Raw genomic sequence first — 23,013 nt, 5'->3', positions numbered from 1 at the left:
ATCTAGATAATTTTGTTCTTACTCTTAATTCATTATCTTCTTTGTTATGTTTTTCGTTGTGTTGGAGAATGTCTTCAGAATTCCAGGTTTATTTCTCCAGGTGGTTCTCTGGCTTCCCTTTGTCCTGCTTTCTTACTAATTTGCTCTCTATAAAGTCTGCTGTTCTCTTTCACAGTGACAGAGTCATTTATAATATTGCCAAGAATATGATTGAAGAGCGTTGCTTTTTAAAAACTATTCTTTTCTATGGTGGTATTTATAATACAGTTAAGATTAGGCTGTGGAGTAAAATCTCAGCTTTTCTGATTACTGAATACAGAATCTTTGGCAAATTCCTTGACTACCCTAAGCCAATTTTCCTCATGCAGAGAATGTTAATAGTACTTATTTCACAGGGGTTTTAGATTTAGTGAGATAATACCCGTAAAGTGCCCAGTGTGATGCCTGAAATAAGTACCCAAATAATCATCATGGACTTTTTCATGGGAAGGCTTATCCTCCGAGTGGTTTGAAGAGTGATTCTCTTTCTCTCCTGTTAAATTCTTTCATAGATCTCTACAGCCTTTTGTCATAATTCATTCATATGTTTAACATTTGAAGGCCTACTGTGTGTCAGACACTGTGGGGGAAGCTGGAGATGCAGGGGCAAACAGGTGTGCCCCACGGGAGTGAGTCTGGTGAGGCTGCTCACACTGAAGTCAGGGTGACCAGTTCAGGAGCCACCATTGTCAGCTAGGTTTCTTTTCCCTGTTTCTCTTTCAAGAATGCTTGTGTATGTTTTTAAGTACTTTATTTGGAAATAATTTCAAACTTTAAAAGTTGGAAAAATAAAAATAATACCCATAGGCCATCTGCTTAGATTCGCTGAGATTCCAGCATCGTTGTGTATTCCCTTTCTCCCTCCTCCCCACCCCGACTCCCGTATATATTTTTTTGCCCGTGAACCATTTGAGGGTAAGTTATGTGCACTGTGACCCCCTTACCCCTAAACACTTCAGTGTGTATTTCCTAATAATCGGGACATTCTTACATAATCACAGCACTGTTACCAGCTTCATAAGTTTACATCAATATAGTATTTTCATCTCATCTACCATCTATATTTCAGTTTTGTCGTCCACCCCCGGCCCCATGTAGGTTCCAAGCTCTAGCCTAGGATTAGGTGTTCCATTTAGTTGTCACGTCTGCTTTGACTCCTTTAATCTGGAAAATTTTCTAAGCTCTTCTCCGACTTTTTGATATTGACTTTTTTTTTTTCATTTAAGAATGCTTGTTGCATACCCCTATGATTCACACACTCTTCCAGGCAAAAGGGGACATAGCAATGAAAAAAACATACAAAGTCTCTGTCCTCATGGCCTTACTTTTCAGGGGCTTCTGTTGTAGTATTGACAATTTTGAAGAATAGAGTTCTTCCCCACATTTCCTGGGTTGTTTTTCTTTTTTTCCTCAAATAGAACTTTCTTAATTTTGTCTTTGACGTTTCCTTGTGATTATATAGAGTTATGCATTGTTGGCCAGAATACTACATAAGTGATTATGTGCCTTTGTCGGGGTATCACTGCTGAGTGCAGCTGATGCTTTGCTCTCCCTCACAGGTGATGTGAATTCTGATAATCTGATCAAGTTGCTGTCCAATTTCTTCACTGTTTTTCTTTTTCTCCCTTGTATCTAATAAGGCAGTATGTGAGGAGACACTTTAAGACCATGCGAATATCTTGCTCCTCCTCAAAATTTCCTCTAAGAACTTAGGAACTGTTGCCTGATGCAGTTTTTTGTTTGTTTTGTTTGTTTTTGAGGAAGATCAGCCCTGAGCTAACAACTGCTGCCAGTCCTCCTCTTTTCACTGAGGAGGACTGGCCCTGAGCTAACATCCATGCCCATCTTCCTCCACTTTATATGTGGGACGCCTACCACAGCATGGCTTGCCAAGCAGTGCCATGTCTGCACCCGGGATGCAAATTGGCAAACCCCGGGCCGCCGAAGCAGAATGTGTGAACTTAACCACTGCGCCACGGGGCCGGCCCCCTGTTGCAGGTTTTACCTGTTGGTTGTAAAATGATGCTTTTCTAACTCTAGCACTCCCTTCACATTTACCAGTCAGCCCTTTGTATTCTATTGTGAGCATTCTATTGTAACTCTCCCTTCTTTCAGATGTTAAAATTATTTATCTTATTTACTGCAATATTGGCTCATAAATTCCTATTATTTTCAATAACTTATAATTCATTACTGTACCTAATTCTTTTTGTGCTCAGATTGTCCGATATTTGCCTTTATAGGCTCTTCATGCTGACCTCTATGTCCTTGACATGCCCTCATCATGTGTTTGAGCACTTCATTACATTTTGGCGTCCTAAGATGTTCCAAGCTCATCTTATACCTCCCCTGCCCCAGCCTTGGAATCAGTCCTCTTCTCTGTAAATCTGGGCTGGGTTCCTTCAGTGGAGAATGGCCACGAGTGTGTTCATTGCCACTGGAGTGTTTGCTTCTTTGCCCTTTCAGCAGATGGGGGCGGGAAATGCCTGCATATATATGTATACTTGCATACATACATAAATATATGTATATTCATACATATACCTAGTTTATAAATAATGAATTTACACCTGTATGTCCAATTCCCATCTCTCCCACCAAGTTTTTGCCTTCTTCCATTCTTGCACATCCATTCTTCTATAGTAAGAATCCTGGGTCCAGCAACACCAACACGTTTACTCAATTGCTCAATACAGTAAACAAACCAACTTCAATTTGTTCTCAGTAATAGATTTTATTCCCCTTTTCTTATTGATTTAATTTAAAAAATATATAGGGTATTAACATGCTTTCAAAAGTCAAAGTTATATAAAAACTCCTAGTCAGAGAATTGTCATTTCCTCTTGTATGACTTCTACCCCATTTCCTCCTGTAGGTAACTAACTTGTTTTCTGATTTATCCTTCCTGAATTTTTTTGTAATGATAAGCAGATGTATATGTTATTGTCCCTTTCCTACACTGGGTAGCACATTATGTGTGTTCTTTTGCATGTTGCTTTTTTCACTCAATAAAATCTGGACATCACTTCATAGAGATCTTCCTCATTACTCTTTATTTATTTATCCCACCCCTCCATTTTGTATCTGTACACAATACACAATACACAATATTGGTTGAATAGTTTATTCAACCAATGTCCTATACGTGGAAATTTAGGTATTTCCAGTATTTTACATTACAAGTGATTCTGTAGTCAGTAACTTTGTGCATACAGTTTTTTGAATTGTTGGGAGTAAATCTCCAGGGTAAATTCCCAGAAGTGGGATTAGTGGCATGGGGGGGGGGGGTTAAATGCATATATATAGTTTTACTGGATATTTTTAAATTCCCTTGGGCCTTGTGGCAGTTCTCGTTGCCACCAGTAATGTATGAGAGAACTTCTTTTCCTACATCCTTGACGACAGATGTTTAGCTTTTGAATTTTTGCCTGTCTTATGGGTGAAAAATGGTATCTCGGTGTAATTTAATTTTTATTTGTCTTTTGAATGAAGTTGATCATTTTTTCAAATGTTTAAGGGTCACTTTTACCTCTTTTTTGTGAGATGTCTGTTCATGTTTTTTGCCTATTCTTGAAGATTTTACTCCCCAATTTAAGAGTTTCTATATGGAGGATATAAGCCCTTTGTCTGTATTATAGGAGGTACATACTTGCCTTTTGTCTTTGCCTGTGTTATTTTTTGCCGTGGAAAAAGTTTAATTTTTATGTAGTCAGATTAATCAGTCTTCTGTTGTTTCAGGATTTTTGAGTTAAATGCACAAAGCCCTTCCCTACACTGAGGTTATAGACGAGTTCATATTTTCTTTAGTTTTTACATCATTCTGTCTTTTACGTTTAGCTCTCTAATCCATTTGGAGTTAATGCTTGTGTATGGTATGAAGTAATTTTTTTCCAGTTGACTATCCAGTTGTCCAAAAACCATTCGCTAAAAAGACCGTCTTTGCCGCAGTGACCTGAGATTCCAGACTAGAGTTTTAGATTCGGTTGGGTTTATTTCGGGAATTTCTTGTGTATTCCATTGATCTGTCTTTCTGTTCGTGAACCAATTCCATACTGTATTAATTTTAGAGGCTTTTGCAGTATCTGGTAGTGTTGGTCCCCCTTCAGAGCTTTTCCGTTTCGCATTTTTCCTAGCTGTTCTTCTGTATTTATTTTTCCATATGAACTCTGGGGTCAGCTTATCTAGCTCCATGAAAAACCTCATTGGGATTGCTCTAAATGTGTTAATTGATTTAGGGAGAAATGACATCTTGATGATATTAAGACATCCTAAATAAGAGCAAGATATGTGGGCCGGCCTGGTGGTGTAGCAGTAAAGTTCGCACGTTCCACTTCATTGGCCCAAGGTTCTCCCGTTCAGACCCCGGATGCGGACCTGTGCACCACTTATCAAGCCATGCTGTGGCAGGTGTCCCACATATAAAATAGAGGAGGATGGGCACGGATGTTAGCTCGGGGCCAGTCTTCCTCAGCAAAAAGAAGACGATTGGCAGCGGATGTTAGCTCAGAGCTAGTCTTCCTCAAAAAAAAAGAAAACAAGATATGCTTTACATTTGTTCATTTCTAGTGTAGTGTCTTCTAGGAGAGTCTTATAATTTTCTTTGTATAGATTTTGGACATTTCTTAAGTTTATTTTTAAATATTTTATCTATTTTGTTGCTGTTATAAAATAGGATTTTCTCATTTATTATATCTTTAAACTGGTTATTTGTGTATGTGAATTCTATTGACCTTTCATTGCTAATTTCACATCCTGCTACTTGCTTAAATTCTTTTCTTGAATTTATGATTCTGTAGGATTTTCCAAGTATACTATCTTGTCATCTACAGAGTTTTGTTTCTTCTTTCCGTATACTTCGTCCTGTGTTTTCATTTATTTCAGTGTTTTTACACTGGCTTCAGAACCACTTTAAATAGTACTGGAGATAGTAGGCATCCTTACTTTGTTCCTAACCTTGTTGGGAATGCCTCTAGGGTTCCTCAATTAAATAAAATGCTGACTTTAAAGGTATGTGTGTATATACATCACATTAAGGAAATACTCACCCTTTTTTATTTTCTCAACCATTTTTTATTAGGAATGAGTTTTGATTTTTTCCCAAAGGAAAAAGCAGCTATTTTTGAGCATCTAATGAAATAATTTATTTTTTCTCCTCAAACCTAATAGTACATTAAATTTTATTAAAATGTTTTCTAATATTTAACCATCCTTGCCTTTCTTGTATAAATGCCACTTGAACATGACTTACTGTTTTCTTAATTTGTTACTGGGTTCTATTTGCTAGTAATATTTTATTCAGGATTTTTGTATCAATATTTATGAGTGCATCTGTTTTAAATCTGTAAGACTTTAGCAGATCTATGGTTCATGCTAGTTTCTGTCTTTCGATGAGCAAATCTTTCATATCAACCCAGCAGCTCAAAAAGATATCTGTTTTGTAGGTGTATTAGTTTGGAAAGTTGGGGTGGGTAGTGAGAGCCCCACGAGTTGTTAGCCTTTTGTTCAGGATTTTAAGGCATGCTAGCTCACAGGCACAGAAGAGGATTTTGGCAGGCCTCTGGCAGGTCTTGCACTTCCTAAACAGTTCTCCATTGATGTGGATAGTGCCATTCTTTGTTCTGAAAATCTGACAAGCCATAGTTGGGCTTTGATGTGGAGTGATTATTTTCACAATTTCAGACACCAAGTCATTTGGAGTGGGTCATGATGTTTCTTTAGTGCAAATTCTTATTTTCATTTCCTAAGCTACCTATTAGCAAATTGAACACCCTATCAGCACCGTTTAGCTTTCTTCGGTAGGAGTTGAGTAGACTTACTCTACACAAGCTACTTCCTGATTTTAAATTTGGGTTGCTATGTTCTCAGTTTCTTCTTCCCTATTTATGTTTTCTTGGATGTGTCTATCCCCTATTTACATTTTCCTGGAGATTTTATTGCAAATTGAGTGATATCTCATCAGATTGGTTCAAAACAAACTGCTTTTCAAAAACATGTATTTTAAATTAGTGTCATGAAAATTAAAGTTTAATGTATAATCTACAAATGTTTCACTGATTTCAAAGAGGTTTTCACCAGAATTGCTATGCAAATGCATACCAAACTGTTTTTGTTTCATTTTTCCTGGTGTTTAGAATTGCAGAATATGTGTAGAGTGTGGCACACGATCTAGTTCTCAGTGGCACCACAATTGCCTGGTATGTGACAGTTGTTACCAACAGCAGGATAACTTATGTCCTTTCTGTGGGAAGTGCTACCATCCAGAACTGCAGAAAGACATGCTTCATTGTAATATGTGCAAAAGGTAAGAAGATACAATTATTCCATTTAAGTGTTTCGTCAGTTCTTCTATCCTTCTGGTCATTTACTCTTGTCATTTATCTTTCTGCTCTAACCTTTCATCACTCCAGTAATTCTTTTAGTACGGAGTACTTTTATAGATGGAATTAAATTACATTTTTTTCAATCTGAATGGCATTAGAAAGTGATTGGACAAGAGATAATAAGACTAGAAATGAGCATTAAAAGGGAGCATTAAGAGGAAATAGTTTAAAAATATGGAAGTAAAAATAGGTCAACACCTCTAATGACATCCCAAAATGCCATTTCTTTTTCTAGAACCTTCACCAATTGCCAACCCCTGTAACCTGTCTTCTGTCCTCCTTAACCCTTCCTGTATCCAGTTTTCCAGCAATTCCCTCCCTTTTCCATAGATATTAACTTGACTTTAAGTTAGAGAATTTTATTTAAATATGTTTATCACTGCAGATGGGTTCACTTAGAATGTGACAAACCAACAGATCCCGACCTGGACTCTCAGTTCAAAGAAGAGTATATCTGCATGTATTGTAAGCATTTAGCAGCTGCACTGGATCCATTACAGCCTGGTGAAGTGGAGATGGCTGTAGTCACTACAGGTAAACTGGAGATTTTTTTTAATGATTCTGTGCCAGCCAGTCACGTATATATTACTTTAGCAATAATGAGGGAATCCTGTGTATCAGATCCCATCTTATTCTCAATTTCTCGACTGTTAGATATACATGTGATCTTGTCATCTCTGAATCTGACGGCTAACATCTCATCTAGCTTCTTTCCGACCATTCTCCTAATACTTGAATTCCAGGACTAGTGTGCTTTACTCCAGTTTGTTCTTTGAGCCATTAGTGGAAGTTACTCAGTATTTGGCCATATGACCTAGTTTGCCCTTAATAATCTCAGTTGTTTCACTCCATACAAGTTTTAGTTTTATAATATCCTTCTTAAATGTTAATTCTCACCTTTGGAGCCCAAGATTTTGTTTAGGTATTTTTAATAGTGTACTGTTGATTCTTAGATGGTAAAGAAAACAGACCTGCTTACCAGCTTGTTTCTCATTTTCATTAATATGAATGGCAACTTCAATAAAGGTGTTATTTTATCATCCAAAAAGGCTTCAAGTAGACATATCTTAATTACTACTATTTTGTTTCTAAGATACTGTCAGTATCCAGTTGTGGAATAGCCTTTTAAAATAATAATAATGCCAGTTACCTTTTAATTCATTATACTTTTCATGTTTTATAAAATGTAAATGTATATTTGGTTCAAAAAAAAGAATGTGAAGAATAATTTATGGCCTTTTTGGTGATAATTTACCCTCACTATATCAAAGGAATAATTGCTGACTTAGTTATTAACAAAAACAGAAAAACTCATTTGAGCTAAAGAATAAATAATTTTCTGTTAAGATTATAACAACGAAATGGAAGTTGAAGGACTTGAAGACCATATAGTATTTCTGGAGCAAGCAGTTAATAAAGATGTCGATGGTCAGGAATCCACACCTGGAATTGTTCCAGATGGTAAGAAGGTTTTTGATGATGAATATAGTGTATTTTCTGAAGAAGATGTGTATATACAGTGAATAGATGAACAGCTGCTAAAACTTGAGTACCCATAAATGAAAACGAGCCAAGACACAGTCACTTAGGAAACTGTTTAGAGAGGAACGTTTTGGTAAAATAAACTTAGACAGAAATTAATAGGGGAAAGGGCATGTAGATATTTGTAGTTCAGCTGTAATCTAGACTTAATCATAAATAACTATTTTGTTTAGGGATTAAGTGATTTTCATTAATAAGCAATTTGTTATTTTCTCTTTCAGTATACTTGTAATTACTAACTAGAGCTGTGGCTAATTGTGAGGTGTTTCATGCTGAGAGCAGGAAGAATTTATTGTTTTAGCGTCTCAGGAGCCCTATTGAGGATTATTTCAGTTATTTAAGTGATCTTTCAACTAAGTTTTTTGCAATATTGATAATAGCTATTACTATACTTGAAGATCTGAAATTAATGAAAGACCAGGTTGGAGCAAAACTACTTATTAAATTTATTCTTGGGCTCATCTGACAGTCTGTGAGATTTTATGTGAAATTGTGTTATGTAGATTGAGTATATACAGAAAAAGCCTCTGAGATTTTTTGAGATTGTTTATATTTAACAACTCTCATTAAAAGCTATACATCATAAAGATGTAAAGTGAAGAAAAATAAGACAAAGTTATCTATAATAATAAATCTTATCATAGTGTATAATCAGATTCCTAATTTAATCTTCATATGCTACTTACTAATCCATAGTAACAGTATGTTTTGGGCTTTTATTGGAAATTGGCATTTGGCAGTGGGATAAAAATCTTACTCAAATTACTGTTGAGAGAGCTGTGCTTTAGAGAAATTTTGACTCCTTGCTGGAGATTCCATAAATGTGTTATTCACAGCAGTTCAAATACACGCTGGAGAGCAGCAGAGGAGTAATCCACCAGAAGGTCTTGACACACACAGTCTTCTCATTTCTGGTAAGCAATATGTTCATATTGTCTTAATTTGAGTTACAACATAATGCCTTTATGATTGCTGTGCACATTCGAATCACTATTAAGTTAGCTTTTCAAATTATTCCAAAGAATTGTTTACTATTACTATATACACATTACAGCAAGGAAATCTTTGAGTTAAGTGATCCTTTTCTTGAAAAGAATTGGCAATGGATTTCTAAAGTAGGTTACATTCTCTATAAAAAGTTGCTAAATCAAAGTGTTGATTATTAGGCAAGTTGAAAATCGTTGTGTAAGACTATGTAGTAGTTGACTGTAATTGAACTGCTTAGGCTGTAGTGTGTATTTACACTGTTATCTTAATACTTTTGCCTGGCATAGAACAGAAACAATATACTCATGGTCTCTATGTGTATTGCACATATTCCTCTTTGCCACTGAAAGTTGAGGTAATTGGTCTTCTATTAGTACGTAATTTAGGCTTCATGTAGTTAGGATAAGTTTGTTTCCCTTGAGTCACTCAAATGATGGTACTTTCAGATTTAAACCATTGTGTTCACTCTAGACTTATGTGTATTTAATTTTCTGTTTTAAAAATCTATTTTTGTCATTCTTTTTTTACGTTAAATATTTTTGAAGCATTTTTGTGTTTAGAAATATTTAGTGTGATCAGATCCTAATATTTGTTGTTATTTGATGTTTTTTCCTTTATCCTCAACTGTATTCTTTCAATAAAGCAGCAATGAGAAGTGAGATTCATTTTGATATCAGAACATAAGTAAATTTCAGTCACCATGGTAAATAGCAAATGAGGAAATTAGTGTCTCTATGAATGTAACTTAGAACTTACCTTGATGGTATTTGAAATAAGTGCTTTTATCTTCAGTAGTCTTACCTTGTATATAAAGCCATTTAAGGCTCATGTCAGTTGGACCTGTAGCTTAGTCTTAAGTAAGATAGGATTAAAGGTTAAAGACACTGGTACCCGGATTTAAAATTTACTAGTCAGTGGTTATATATATTTCTGATATCTAATCATGTTTATTGACTTGCTAAGATTTGTCTCTTTGCTTATAGATGATGAGGAAGAGCAAGGATTATATCCAAAAAATGTATTGAGTATGTTAGTAAGTGCAGCGAAGCAAAATAAGTCTTTTCTATCTGTGGTCATTACTCATTTGAGTCTATAGATGCTTTGATTACATCTGGGGTGTCTGCTATTGCAAACTATCTTTACATTCTAGACTAGTCTTTGCTCTTTAACTTGGGCAGCTCATGTAACATCACTGAGCCTCATTTTCCTAGCTGTAAAATGAATATAACTTTACCTACAAAATTTTAAATCTTTTTGTAAGTGCTCAGATTGCAAAACATCATGTATGCATAATAGAATTATATTAGGAATTAATTCTAATTTAATATTCTTACCAGAAATTACTGTAAACTCTGGGAATCCAGTAAGGCGATGTTTTTGTAGGTTTTTCTGGTCTGATCTGTGACTGATTATAATCCATAAACCCTGGTGTATTTTGGCCTTTATTAACTTAATAATTGCCTTTCTTGATGAATACCTTCTGATTTAAGAAATAGTTTAACTAAAGGTTAGTTTGAGGACCCTGGCCTTCCCCATTTTTTGCCCAAGCCTACTATTTTCAAGCCACAAAGTTATAGACATTAGTGTCTTATACCTACTCGTAGTTAGAGATTTTTAAAATTCGTATGTAGATTAACATAACAAATATTCCAAATTTTGTAGAATCATCCCAAGATAAAATGAATCCTGAATTGGAAAATAAGATTTCTCATGAAGCTGATGGTGAAAAAATGGAAATGCCTTCTAAAGGGTTGCATATTGGTGATGATCAAAATGAAAACAAAATGGAAGTGTCAGAAAATGTTGAAGTCCTCGCACACCAGGTTGATGTGTCGCCAGAGGCGCTGCAGTTGTTGGCGGAACCTAAAGTGCTGGCGTCCACGGAAGAGTCAAAGCCTCCCACATTACTCAGTGAACCTGTCACTGTTCCACCAGAAACGTTAGTGTCCCTGTGCGCGGAAAGTACTTCTGCATGTTCGAAGGAACAGTTGTCTTTCGAAAGGGTGCAAGAAAAAGTGGAACAGACAGAAAATTCTGAATCTTCCACTGCATGTATGGACTTTGAAATGACTCCTGCAGTTGAGAGTTGTGTGAAAGATAGTTTATGCCAAGAAGACAAATCTATAAAATTACCATCTGAGACAGAGTCATCATTTCCATCCTCAGCAGACATAAGCAAGGCAAATGTGTCTTCCTCTCCGCCACTGTCTTCAGACTTGCCTTCCCATGACGTGCTGCCAACTTACCCTTCAGCTCTCCAGGCTTCTGTTGGAAACATCATGCCTACAACTTACATCTCAGTCACTCCAAAAATTGGCATGGGTAAACCAGCTATTACCAAAAGAAAATTTTCTCCTGGTAGACCTCGATCCAAACAGGTAGGGTGATTTTAATGAGGTTGACAGAAAAGAGTTGGAGCGATTATCTAAAATGAGAAGGTGTGTGTGCAGCTTTGATTTGGAGGACAGCTTTTTCTGTCTTGAAGTAGAACGTAGATGTGATGTTGACTTATGTTTTGGCCATTAAAAAAAAGTGCTGTTAATGTAATTTATTAAACTTGAAGTGATCTTATTTGGAATTTTAGCCTGATTTGGAAGTACAAATGAAATCTATAGCTGTATTGTGTAGTTTGATTATAGTTTCTGATAGAAAACACTTAAAAAATTCTTTTAGTTCTGTGACACAGTAACAATAGTCTTTAAAAAAAAAAGTAAAGTTTTGAGTATACTATAACTAACATGTATTTTTTCCCTCTAATATATTTGTTTATTGATATTATTCATTGTATATATTTTTAACTGCTTAAGCATCAAAATTTTCTAAGGGAATTTTTCATGCTGGGAGATTTTTCATTTTGATTTTTCTATTTGCTAACTTTTTTGTGGGATTTTTTTCAAGTTAGGACTTATTTCAGTGGTTTAATGGAAAAATCTTAGACTCGTATTGTTGATCTTCAGGAAGTGAAGGGAGCTTTTTCTATGATTGTTTTAAGTAGTGTAGATTCTCCCCTTCAGGGGTGAGTTTCACTTCTTTTTAAGTGGGACTTAAGTGAAACTATGAGGCAAAGTGAAGACACAGTAGCTAAGAATGATTTTTTCCTACAGAATTCCTACTTTCTGAAGTTTTTATAAAATGACAGGATATCAAACCATGCAGAAGGTTTAGTCACAGTAATAATTTGGAGTTTCAAGTCTTGTAATTTAAATTGCTTTCAGGGATTAAAGTTTGACTTTTTATGGGAATAATAATATCTTTATCATCTAATTTTGGGATTGTAAGCTCAGAAGAAAAATAAAATCAAATTTTATTTTAATGTGAAAATTACTTCCCTCAAAATAAAATCCAGATATATTTTATTCTCTAAAGACAATACTTTACACCAAAGGCAGAGTAATTTCCACTTGGGACTTAACTATTTCTCTATGGTAAAGACATTTGCAATAAACTAAAACCCTCTATATATACCTTTCTCTAAGTATTTTCCTTGATATTTATTTTCTATTCTACCAAGAGGATTTTTCTTTTTTTAGCAATGGAAATTTGAATCTCAAATTTATTTTAGTTGAGCTATTTACCTTCTTTAAGGATACTGTATCATAAATGTTTCTGTTAAATTTTACTGTCTCTCCCCTTAGAGACTTCTGTTCAAACTGAGAAACTCTTAGGATTATTTTTCTGTTGACTTATGTTCCAAAATATTGCGTGTATGTATGTATGTGTTTGTATCTGAGTGTGTGTACTTGTGTATGTGTATGAAAGTGTGTATTTTTTCCCCCAGGTTCATCCACTTTTATATGAGTCATGTCCTAAACATTTGCTGTTGCTGCTGCTGTGTTCTCTTTCAATTCCCAATTCTGGTAGTATTCTACTTTCTATTTAGCTGCCCCTGTCGCTTTGCTGCTGATCTCATCAGCAGTTTGTAGGCCATGTTTCCCCCCCCCATTAGCTTGGTTTTAGTTGTGTAGCAAACAACCTTCACTTGGTGATTCATAGCTTGCTAATATACTGCCATTTTTGTGGGGAGTAGGAATTGGATAGAACAAGGTAGCTCTTTCATTGTTTTAATCGCTGCTGAGGTAATGGGATCATAACACCAAGGAACATTCTATACCTAAACAGGGATGTGTGTATACTTATATTCTATTATGTGAATTTCTTTGATTTCAGGCATTTCTGTGTTATATTTTTTGTTTTATTTAGTGTTTATTTTGCATATTCTTGGCAATAGGGACTGACTATAGAATGAAATGAATTTTCATGGCAGTGATTGTGATGTGAGTAAGGTTCTTTGGTTTCCAGCTGTCGCTTTGATTAACATGACTGGTATTTCCATATTTTATTGAATATCATCAGTTCTATGATCTTTACCAGTATAGTGAATACCTTCCTAACCAAAGAACTGCACATTTCGTTGGTTAAATTCTGTTTCACACTGGTCAAATCTTTATTTTTATCTTAACCTTTTCTAATATTACATGAGTTTTTCTGAGAATTCACTTAGAAATTAAATGAATACTTTAATTAGAAACAGAAAATCTGAAAGCTTTAAAGTTAGATGTGACAGTTAGCGATTGGAGTATTATCTGGAGATATGAGTTAGCCAGTCCAAGGGTAAGCCAGTGCTGCCCAGTAGAAATATAATGTAAGCCTCCTTATCTAATTTAAAATTTTCTAGTAGTCCCACTTAAACATTAAGAAGCAGGTGAAATAAATTTTAATACTTTTTTTTTTAAAGATTTGTAAAATTTTTTTCTTCCCCAAAGTCCCCCACTACATAGTTGTGTATTTTTAGTTGTGGGTCCTTCTAGTTGTGGCATGTGGGATGCTGCCTCAGCATGGCTTGATGAGCAGTGCCATGTCTGCGCCCAGGATTCGAACCAGCGCAACCTTGGGCCGCCAAAACAGAGCCCACGAACTTAACCACTCGGCCACGGGACCAGCCCCTAATAGTTTTATTTAACCCAATATATTCAAAATATTTTAGCTCTTAATATTTATAAAATTATTAATGGGATATTTTTACATTCACTTTTCATGCTAAGTGTTCGAAATCTGGTTTCAGACCAACTACATTAGAAGTGATCAGTAGCCTCATAAGATGAGTGGCTACTTTATTGGACAATGCAAGGCAAAAACATCTTTAAAAATATGAAAGCTTTAACTCCAGAGTTATTGATGAAATTAAAAGAAATACCAAATAAATTTAAGATTGATAAACTAAGAATGTTGCTATGCTTTCACTGTTTCTTAAAAATGTTTTATTAACCAGAATGTTCTTCTTTCTTTCTTTTTTTTTTGCTGGGAAAGATCGGCCCTGAGCTAACATCTGTTGCCAATCTCCCCCCTCTCCCCTCCGCCAGCCCCAAGCCCCAGTACGTGGTTGTATATTCTAGTTATAAGTCCTTCTGGTTCTTCTATGTGAGCCACTGACACAGCATGGCTACTGATAAGTGGTGTGGTTCTGCATCTGGGAACTAAACCCAGGCTGCTGAAGCAGAGCATGCCAAACCTTGACCACTTTGCCCCAGGGCCAGCAACTACTTTCACTGAGTTTTTAAAGATTGCAGTAGAAATACTTCAATTCCTCCAATTGTTCACAGGACTCTTCTTAAAATAGATGATAATGAAACTGTTTGTTGTAGTAACACATCACTCCATGTACTTTCAATGTATATTAGTCAATATGCAATCCGTATATATACATTCTCACACTCATAGGTATTCATATGTATGTATATACACACGCACATGAGTACATATGTACATGCACATACTTACACGCAGGTCTGTGTGTAGTGATAGCAAGGTATGGATGGGTATATATTTATGTGTATATATTTCACTATTCTGAATCTGTAACATCAGGACACAGAATGGAATCTATATCTCAAGTATTGGAAGTCTGTTATCAAATGGCAAATTGTATAGGATTATTTTCCCTTTAGAAGAGGTTGGTAATTGAAGTTTGACGTTTTATATTGTGCCTTTTATATGGAAGATTTTAAGTGTTATTTAGCAAGAAATATGCCATTTTCTTATGAGACGTTTCAAATATATCTCTAATGTGTGCTTCAAAACCTTACTAACTCCAGGAATAGTAATAAGTTTTTTTCTGATGGTTGTGGATAGAAAAAGATTCTTTCTTGCTTTCTTGCTCACTTCAGACACAGAATTTCACAAAGCTAAGGAGGAAGAATTTAGACATGATGGTTAGTAGGAGAAGGAAATTGGTGGGAGTAGTGACAAGCAGCAAATTTGACATGGTTTCATACAAATTGTCCCAATGAACCCATTGTTTTTTCTCTCATCCTTTATTGAAGTTATGTGTTTACGTATGTTTTAGTATTTTACTTTCCATTATTTTTATAAGTATACCCACATTTGGCCTTGGGTTTAGAAAAGCGGTTATTGACTTTACAACATAACATAATCACCTTGGGAGCTTTTAAAACTTACAATGCACTGACTCTGCCCTTCACCAATTAAAACACAGCCTCTGACAGTCTTCTTTTACCTTAACCTTGGAAGGAGAGTCCAGGGCTAGAGAAATGTGTTACTCATTGTTTTGTTACTTTTATGCATTAAACATAGTAGTCTGAGAAATGCTCTTAAAAAGCAGTGGAAAATAGAATGGAGCACTTTTTTATCATATCAAATCCTTTGTGTTTTTTGGTTTCTATTCCATTTTTCTCACCCACATTTGTATTTATCCATTCTGATTTGGAAATTCTGACATAATAGCAATCTTAGCTCCTCTTGTATTATTTACCCTGTTGGTGTCATGTCATTTTATGGGAAAATATTTAATGTATTCACACAACTGTGATCTACTTCAGACACTCATGTACTAATTGCTTTAATGATAGTATTGGAAGAGTTTTTATTAAACCTATGAAATATGTTTTCTTAGAAATGTTTTCATGAAACATTGCTAAAATATTTCAAGGAAACTTCATAAAACATAAGTACTCTTAACAGTATTTAGAGTACTTTCAAATTCTGAGGATTTTTGTCTTCATTTTTGATTTTACCTTTCCACCGTTTTTTGTTGCTAGCATCGTATACAGTCATGCATTGCCTAATGAAGGGTGCATTCTGAGAAATGCATCATCCGGTTATTTCATCGTTGTGTGAATATCACAGAGTGCGCTTAGACAAACCTAGGTTGTGTAGCCTACTACACACCTGGGTTATATGATACTAATCCTATGGGACCATCGTCATATATGCAATCTGTCATTGACCAAAACGTTGTTATAGGGTACGTGTCTGTATATAGAAAGCTTAGGACTTACCATAATTGTAAGACTGATATCCTTTGAGAGGTTCTCATAGAGAAGATGAAATTTCTTCATTATAGTATGTTTCCAAAGGTAGTACTTCATTAGATCATAACTGCTTTCCCGTTACATTGTGAATTAAATTTCTTATTTTTCATCAATTTAAGTAATTTTACTATGAACCGTAGAATTTTATAACATACTTGTGTACTGCAATAGCATTTTAAATGTGTTTCAAATTAACATATCAATTTCATAGTCTATTCCCGTGAGAGAAAAGCAGGCCTCCAGAGTGGTGAGCTACAGAGGATCGTAGTTTTGTTAACAATTAATTATAAGTAAGCAATTTTTTTTAATAGTGGACACCATTTCTGGTTTGTAAATGCAAATCCATTAAGCAAGAAGCACTGTTGACATTTTTTGGGTTTTGTTTTTAGGATAAAAAAGGCAGATCTTTAAATCATATTGTTTAATTAATGAGTTTCAGTTCTTGATAAATTATTTCATATCCAGCTTTTAATTAAAATGTTTGAACTTTGAATTGTTGCTTTATGTAATGTACACACAATGGTATTGATTGAAGGAAAAGAAATTGTGCAGGTAGTTGTCATTGTCCATTCTTGAATACCTGCCAGGTAGAACCTACATATCTGAAACCTTGTCTTAGAACTTAAAGAAGATTTCATTAGTAAATGATGTATATTCTCTAATTTTTATGAGGAATAAAAGATGCAACGTGGATGCCAACAGTGATTTTTTTCACATGCATTTTAGTCTAAATGCTATGCTGCCTTTTAAAAAAAATGACTTTTAAGAAGTATTTTATGTTGTTTATATCTATTTGTACTATAGTTACTTGTCACTAGAAAAGACTGATTAGTATAAATTCAGCATGAACATTTCCATAGTGCAGTTGCTGGGATGCAAACCCTTGTTCTTCCTTTATTGTCTGTGTGACACTCAGCAACTTCCTAGTGAACTGTCTTGATTTCTTCATCTGTCAAACTACATCATATGCTGGTTGTAGGAATTTAACAGTAACACCTGTAAAGCACCTGACACATAGCCGATGGTAAGTGCTGCCCTGCTTTCTTTCTTGAACTGCAGAATAACGCAGATATTCTGTGAAAATGGAGACTTGAGAAAGACGTAATAACCATGTATTAAATGCAGTTCTGGAGTGATGTTCCTAAAACCAAACAGATTGACTAATAGCTGCTTGTACTAAAATGGGCCAATGAAAATAACTGCAGGCCTTGACTGAGTCAGACACTGGTCACAGTAAATACCATACATAGTAGGTTTCTTGCGTTCAAAGCCACATAATGGTTGCCCAGATTTTAGATCTCAGCAGCCCATTACCTATACTGTGTGCGGTATGTGTTGCAGTAGAAGACACCACAGGTGCTGCGGGAAAGCTGAGGAGTCCAGAGGGAAAGCTCACCTCGGGCTAGCAGTCCTAGGCGTGTTTTCTAGAAATGAAGACTAAACCCTTGCTACTCAAAGTGTGACCTGCACACCTACAGGAATACCAGAGTCACCTGGGAGTTTGTTAGGTGGAATCTCAGGCTCCACTTAACTTGAGCGAAAATGCACATTTGAAGAAGACCCCCATGCAGGCATTCCTCTAAACCATTGGAAAACTGTAGTTTTAAACCTAAAAAATGTCTAGCCCTTTCGGTGTCAAGCTGCACACACATCAGATTAGAGGCCTCAGACTTTCCTCTTGTCTGTCATATTTCTGAAGCCATTACCAAAACCGTTGCAGCAGCAGCCAAATTCATATTCTTAAATTACTGAAGGCTAAGTCTGGTAACAGCTATTTCTGTACGTTTCTGTATCTTATCAAGTCACTATCAGCAGTAAATTTCTTCTATTTGATGTTGAACTCAGTTTTGTTTATGAGATTTATTTATGTGAAAAGAATTCTGTAAGTCATAAGTGAGTTGTTTCCTGCTGTAGCTGTTACGTATGTGAGTTAATGTATGTACCAAAAACACAAATGCTACACTGTAATGTTTTCTGTTTCTCTCACTTGCTGTCCTCCTTTCTGCTCTACCTTCATTGTTTTTGCTTTCTCTAAATCAGACTCATCTTTTAATAGCAGTCTCAGTTTTCCGTAGTGTGTTGGGAGAGGCTGCGCCTGAGGTTGACGTAGGACTTGGAGGTGTGAAGTTTCCCAGGAGACATCAGACCTTCCCTGGCCACTCTTAAACTGATTCAGTAGATTAGGATAGTCATGGGCTCTAATTGTGACATTGATCATATTTAACAGGATTTGACTTCTAATAGAAAGTTGCCCATAATAGCCTATCCTCCACCTGCCATGATTGTTTCCATTTCCGTAGCCTACAGTCCTTGTAACAGCTGTATAATTTACATGAGAAATTGGCCTCAAAGCAGAAAGAAGCTTAATGCTATGTTTAGATAGTTTTGGGGTTCAGTAATTATTGTTGGAATCTAATTCAATCTCTGCCAAGTAGTATTTTTTAAAAGTTTCTATGTATAGGATTTAATAGCAAGTTGATTCCATTTAGCTCTCTTTACAGCTTAAAGTCTCCTGCTGGCTACATTTTGAATGCTTTGCTTTTAATTCAGTTTGTAGATTGTTTAAGAGTAACGGTGTGTTGAATAGCTTGGTAGTTTTTTTTTATAGCTGAGGAAATTGAAGATTCTAGGCTACGACTGGTGGGGGAATTAGTATTATTTCATATCATAGGACAGTGCTTGTTGATGCATTTATGCATACATGCATGCAAAAAACAATATATGCTCAGTAGGAAAAAACAGATGTTCAGTATGCACTGAACAGAATACTTGACACAGCAGTGAACAAAAAGAGCATGGTTTCTGCTCATCAGGATTATAGGCCAATGGCAAGAAATAAATACAAGTGTAGTAAGTGTAAATTCAGGTGTAGCAATGATGTACAGCTGGTAGCAGGAGACGGGAGCTAACCTCTTCTGAGTGATCTGTGTAAGTTCTTTTTGATCAAAGCTGAGATCTGATGGATAATTTATAACTAAAGTGGATCATTACAGCTGTATTTTAGTTTTAAGGTCTAAGAATATATTAAATAATTTCGTCTCTGTCAAAACATCTAGGTGTAGTCATGATTTTTCTTTAGTTCCTATAAAATTGCACACTATCTTCCAATGTCTTATGATAATATACTTATTACAATTCATAATGTAGTTACCCAAGCTTTTATTATTTAACTCCTTCATAGTGGTTGAGTGCTTTTCTAATTAACTCAGAAATGGCATCCAAACATTCTTGATCTATAGAATCCTTTGTTTTTTCGTCCATGTTATATGAAGTGTAAATGCTTTTTGAAGTGCTATATAATTTTGGCATCAAAGCCAACTTTTAAATTATGCTAAATAACATATTATCTTAGAGGATGACTTTTTTCTTTTTTTTTTTGAAGATTTTATTTTTCCTTTTTCTCCTCAAAGCACCCCGGTACATAGTTGTGTATTTTTAGTTGTTGGTCCTTCTAGCTGTGGCATGTGGGATGCCGCCTCAGCATGGCCTGAGGAGCGGTGCCATGTCCGTGCCCAGGATCCAAACTGGTGAAACCCTGGGCCATGGAAGCGGAGCGCACAAACTTAACTATTCAGCCATGGTGCGGGTCCCAGAGCATGACTTTTTATGGAATATTTTAAGAACTTTCTACTGACGTAACATCAAATGATCTATCAAAAGAAATTTAAGATATACACTAGCCAAATAGCCTCAGGGAAAAACCAGTGGAAATATTGGGAGAACTAAGTTTAGATATCTCTTGTCCCCACTCTCTACCCTAAATAATTATAAACAACAAAACATAAGACCCCAAATTGTGATGAATGAGAAGATGCAAAAAGTGTAGTAAGGGAGATGATGGTTTTACTTGGAGTGCTGAGGAAGGGCCTTTCTGATGAGGAAATATTTAAGGCCATACCTGAAGAGTCAGAAGTCAGCCAGCCGTAAGCCAGGAGTTAGGTCGTTCTGAGTCAGTAGGGTCCCACTGGTGAAGAACTGAACATGTGTGAAGGATCGCAAGGAAGCCAGAATAGCTAGGGCATACTGGCGGTGAGAGAGTGAGACAAGACGAAGCTGGAGAGAGGCAGTGGGAAAGGTTTGTATGCTAAGTGCAGTGAGGAGCTATTGAAGGATTTAGAACAGGGTAGTGACTTGGTCAGATTTACATTTTTGAAAAGTCCCTCTGGCTGCTTGATGAGGAGATGCAGTTGAGGAAGAAGCTTAAAGAGTGGTAGAGTGTTGCAGCGGGATAGGTGAGAGGTGATGTTGGTAGCCAAGACTGGTCCACTGGCATGGGAGTGCAGAAAAGTAGAATGATCAGAGGCAAAAGTTGAAGATAAAAGATACTGAGTTTACTGATGGTTTGGCTTGAAGGAGTGGAGGAGGAGAGGATTGAAGGGGCAGAAGGGAGTGATGAGGGAAAAGAGCGGATCAAATGACTCCCAGTTTTCTGACTTGAGGACTGGATCTGTTTCTAAAGATGGGGAAGATTATGAGATGGAACTGGTTAAGGGAGAGATTTTAGACATGGTAAACTTGAGAGGTTTTGTGTGACAAAATGGAAATGCTAAGAAAGAAGTTGAAAATCATGGTAACTTGGAGCTCTCAGAACTCGTTAGAACCAGAAATGTGACTTTGGGAGATAACAACATCCAATACAGTGTCATTATAGATAATCCCATTTAGCATGAGACTACATAGAGAAGGAGAGTTGTCCAGGCTTCAGCCCTGGGAAACACTGGGGCTTTAGAGGTCAGGTAGAGGAAGAAGTTGCTTGGGAGGCTGGGCAAGGTCAGCAAAGGAGGGCAGAGAAACATTCACAGGTGTCCTGCACCGAACCCGACAGAGTTGTATGTAGGTGTTTAGAGTTTGAGTAAAATAAGAACAGAGAAATGACTTTTGGCAGCAGAGAGGTACAGAAAACCCTGGACGCAGTAGGAAAGAAAACATAGGTATCGATGCAAGTTGATCTGATAGTGGAAAAGTGGGATAATTGACTTGTCAGTGAAATCACCATAGCCATTAGCTCAGCTTGAGGATAGGTTAATTAAAAGTGAAACCATCTCTCCCTTGTGTAGTGTTTCTTAAAATACTGTGATTCCATTAACTATCTCCTCTGGAAAGGGTAGTCAAGCTCTTATTTCTGGCTGATTAAATTCCCAGCGGCATTTTTATGTGATTGATAAGCTACTACTTGTTAGTTTGATAATATTCTCGAAACCTGGTAAGTACTGCATTTCTTGTTTTAAGTTTTGGTCATGTAATTAGTAAAATTATAGCATGCATTGTTGAACTACCTAATTCAAAATAGGTTCTTTATTGTTTGAAATTTGTTTTGTGTTTTTCTTTAAAATGTTATCTTTGTGAGTAAACATTTTTCTTTATGCTGCTTAGCATCTTCATCAGATTAGTTCAGGTTATTGCTGAATGTGGTTATTTGGAAGTGAAATGTCTTAGTTTTGTTTTAACTGTTTTAATAAATACTATTTCTTGTGTAAATAATCAGGTACTTTAGGCATTTTAATTTGCAAATTTAGAACAATTTGCTTTAACAGTTTCTCACTTTTCAAATTAGTCCCTTAGATGTAATCTGGCTAAGGGAGAGATTTAGTATGAGTGTCCCATAAATAAAAATAAAAACCAAAACTCACAGCTAATGGTCACTGAAGGAAGGATTATAATGGTATTTGCATCTTAAGGTTACAAGTTAATTTTCCACAATTTAAAGTGAATGCATCTATTGATCGCTCGTATTTCTGATTGCATTTTTGGCTTACTGCTATGGTTGTTTATAGCAATAGGTATACATACATAACATTCTTTAAAGTTACCCATTTCTCCTTTCCAGTAGAATGATAATTGTTAGAAGAAAATAATCCCCAGATAGTTTCCTATGGTGTTATTTCTTAGAGTTTGATTGACTTTTTCAATTATATTTTCGTGCTATAATTGCAGTTTTTGAGCCAATGTCGATGTCATAGAAACCTTAACTTTTAGTATGTTTCATTGTACCAGTGTTTCAACCAGAATAAAATATTTAATGTAAATTCTAACTGCAAACATTTAAGTATAAAGTCACTGTAAGTGATAAACTTATTTTCTCTACCTTGAAGCAATTTGTCCTAAATTTCCATACGTCTGCATTTGTTTTTGCTGTTCTAAAATTCCTTAGTTGCTGGCTTTGACCTTTTCCGTTGCTGAGTTTTATACATCTATTTTCTCACCTGCCATATCCTAGGGGGCTTGGAGTACCCATAATACAGTGAGCCCACCTTCCTGGTCCCCAGACATTTCAGAAGGTCGGGAAATTTTTAAACCCAGGCAGCTTCCTGGCAGTGCCATTTGGAGCATCAAAGTGGTAAATAAAATTGCATTTACATTCATACATCATTTCTTTCTGGTTGGTTTTGTCCAAGTAGAAGAGTTAAACCTTTCTTTTCTAGATAAATAGTTCAGCTTCCGCAGCCAGGTTTTTAATCTAACAATTTTGATGTGGAGCAGCAGCATGCTTGCACTTAAGATCTGAGTTAGGAGGAGATTAAACTGCAATGCTACGTGACTGATTTTAAGTATAAGTTTTCTTAATACGTTCTTTATGATTGCTTCCTTTTATGTTGTAATTACCAGTATTTCTGTGGGTGGAAATCCTTGTCACACAGGCTATAAAGTAATTAAGGACTTGCTCATTTATGATATCATAAAGTTTTGTTGCTTACAAAAGAATAAAAGAAAAACTACGCTAATCTTGTGTTCTAATG

General features: G+C 35.8%; 1 protein-coding gene across 30 annotated transcripts in view; it reads left to right on the top strand.

The window, feature by feature from the left end:
• Nucleotides 1-23,013, top strand: part of KMT2C (lysine methyltransferase 2C) — a 269,112-nt gene that overhangs the window by 148,134 nt on the left and 97,965 nt on the right. For 25 of the 30 annotated variants that reach the window (XM_070265295.1, XM_070265289.1, XM_070265296.1 and 22 more), the window contains 6 exons: nt 6,171-6,340; nt 6,805-6,953; nt 7,767-7,880; nt 8,798-8,875; nt 10,611-11,326; nt 22,494-22,613. In XM_070265295.1, the coding sequence (XP_070121396.1) occupies nt 6,171-6,340; nt 6,805-6,953; nt 7,767-7,880; nt 8,798-8,875; nt 10,611-11,326; nt 22,494-22,613 (1,347 nt within the window). The remainder of the gene's footprint in view (nt 1-6,170; nt 6,341-6,804; nt 6,954-7,766; nt 7,881-8,797; nt 8,876-10,610; nt 11,327-22,493; nt 22,614-23,013) is intronic. The other 5 variants (XM_070265285.1, XM_070265284.1, XM_070265299.1 and 2 more) reach the window with 3 other exon arrangements.

This window comes from Equus caballus, chromosome 4, assembly GCF_041296265.1.
Source record: "Equus caballus isolate H_3958 breed thoroughbred chromosome 4, TB-T2T, whole genome shotgun sequence".
NCBI classification, from domain to species: domain Eukaryota; kingdom Metazoa; phylum Chordata; class Mammalia; order Perissodactyla; family Equidae; genus Equus; species Equus caballus.
The sequence above is the reverse complement of the archived record's forward strand: the minus strand, read 5'-3'. Positions and strand labels throughout refer to the sequence as shown.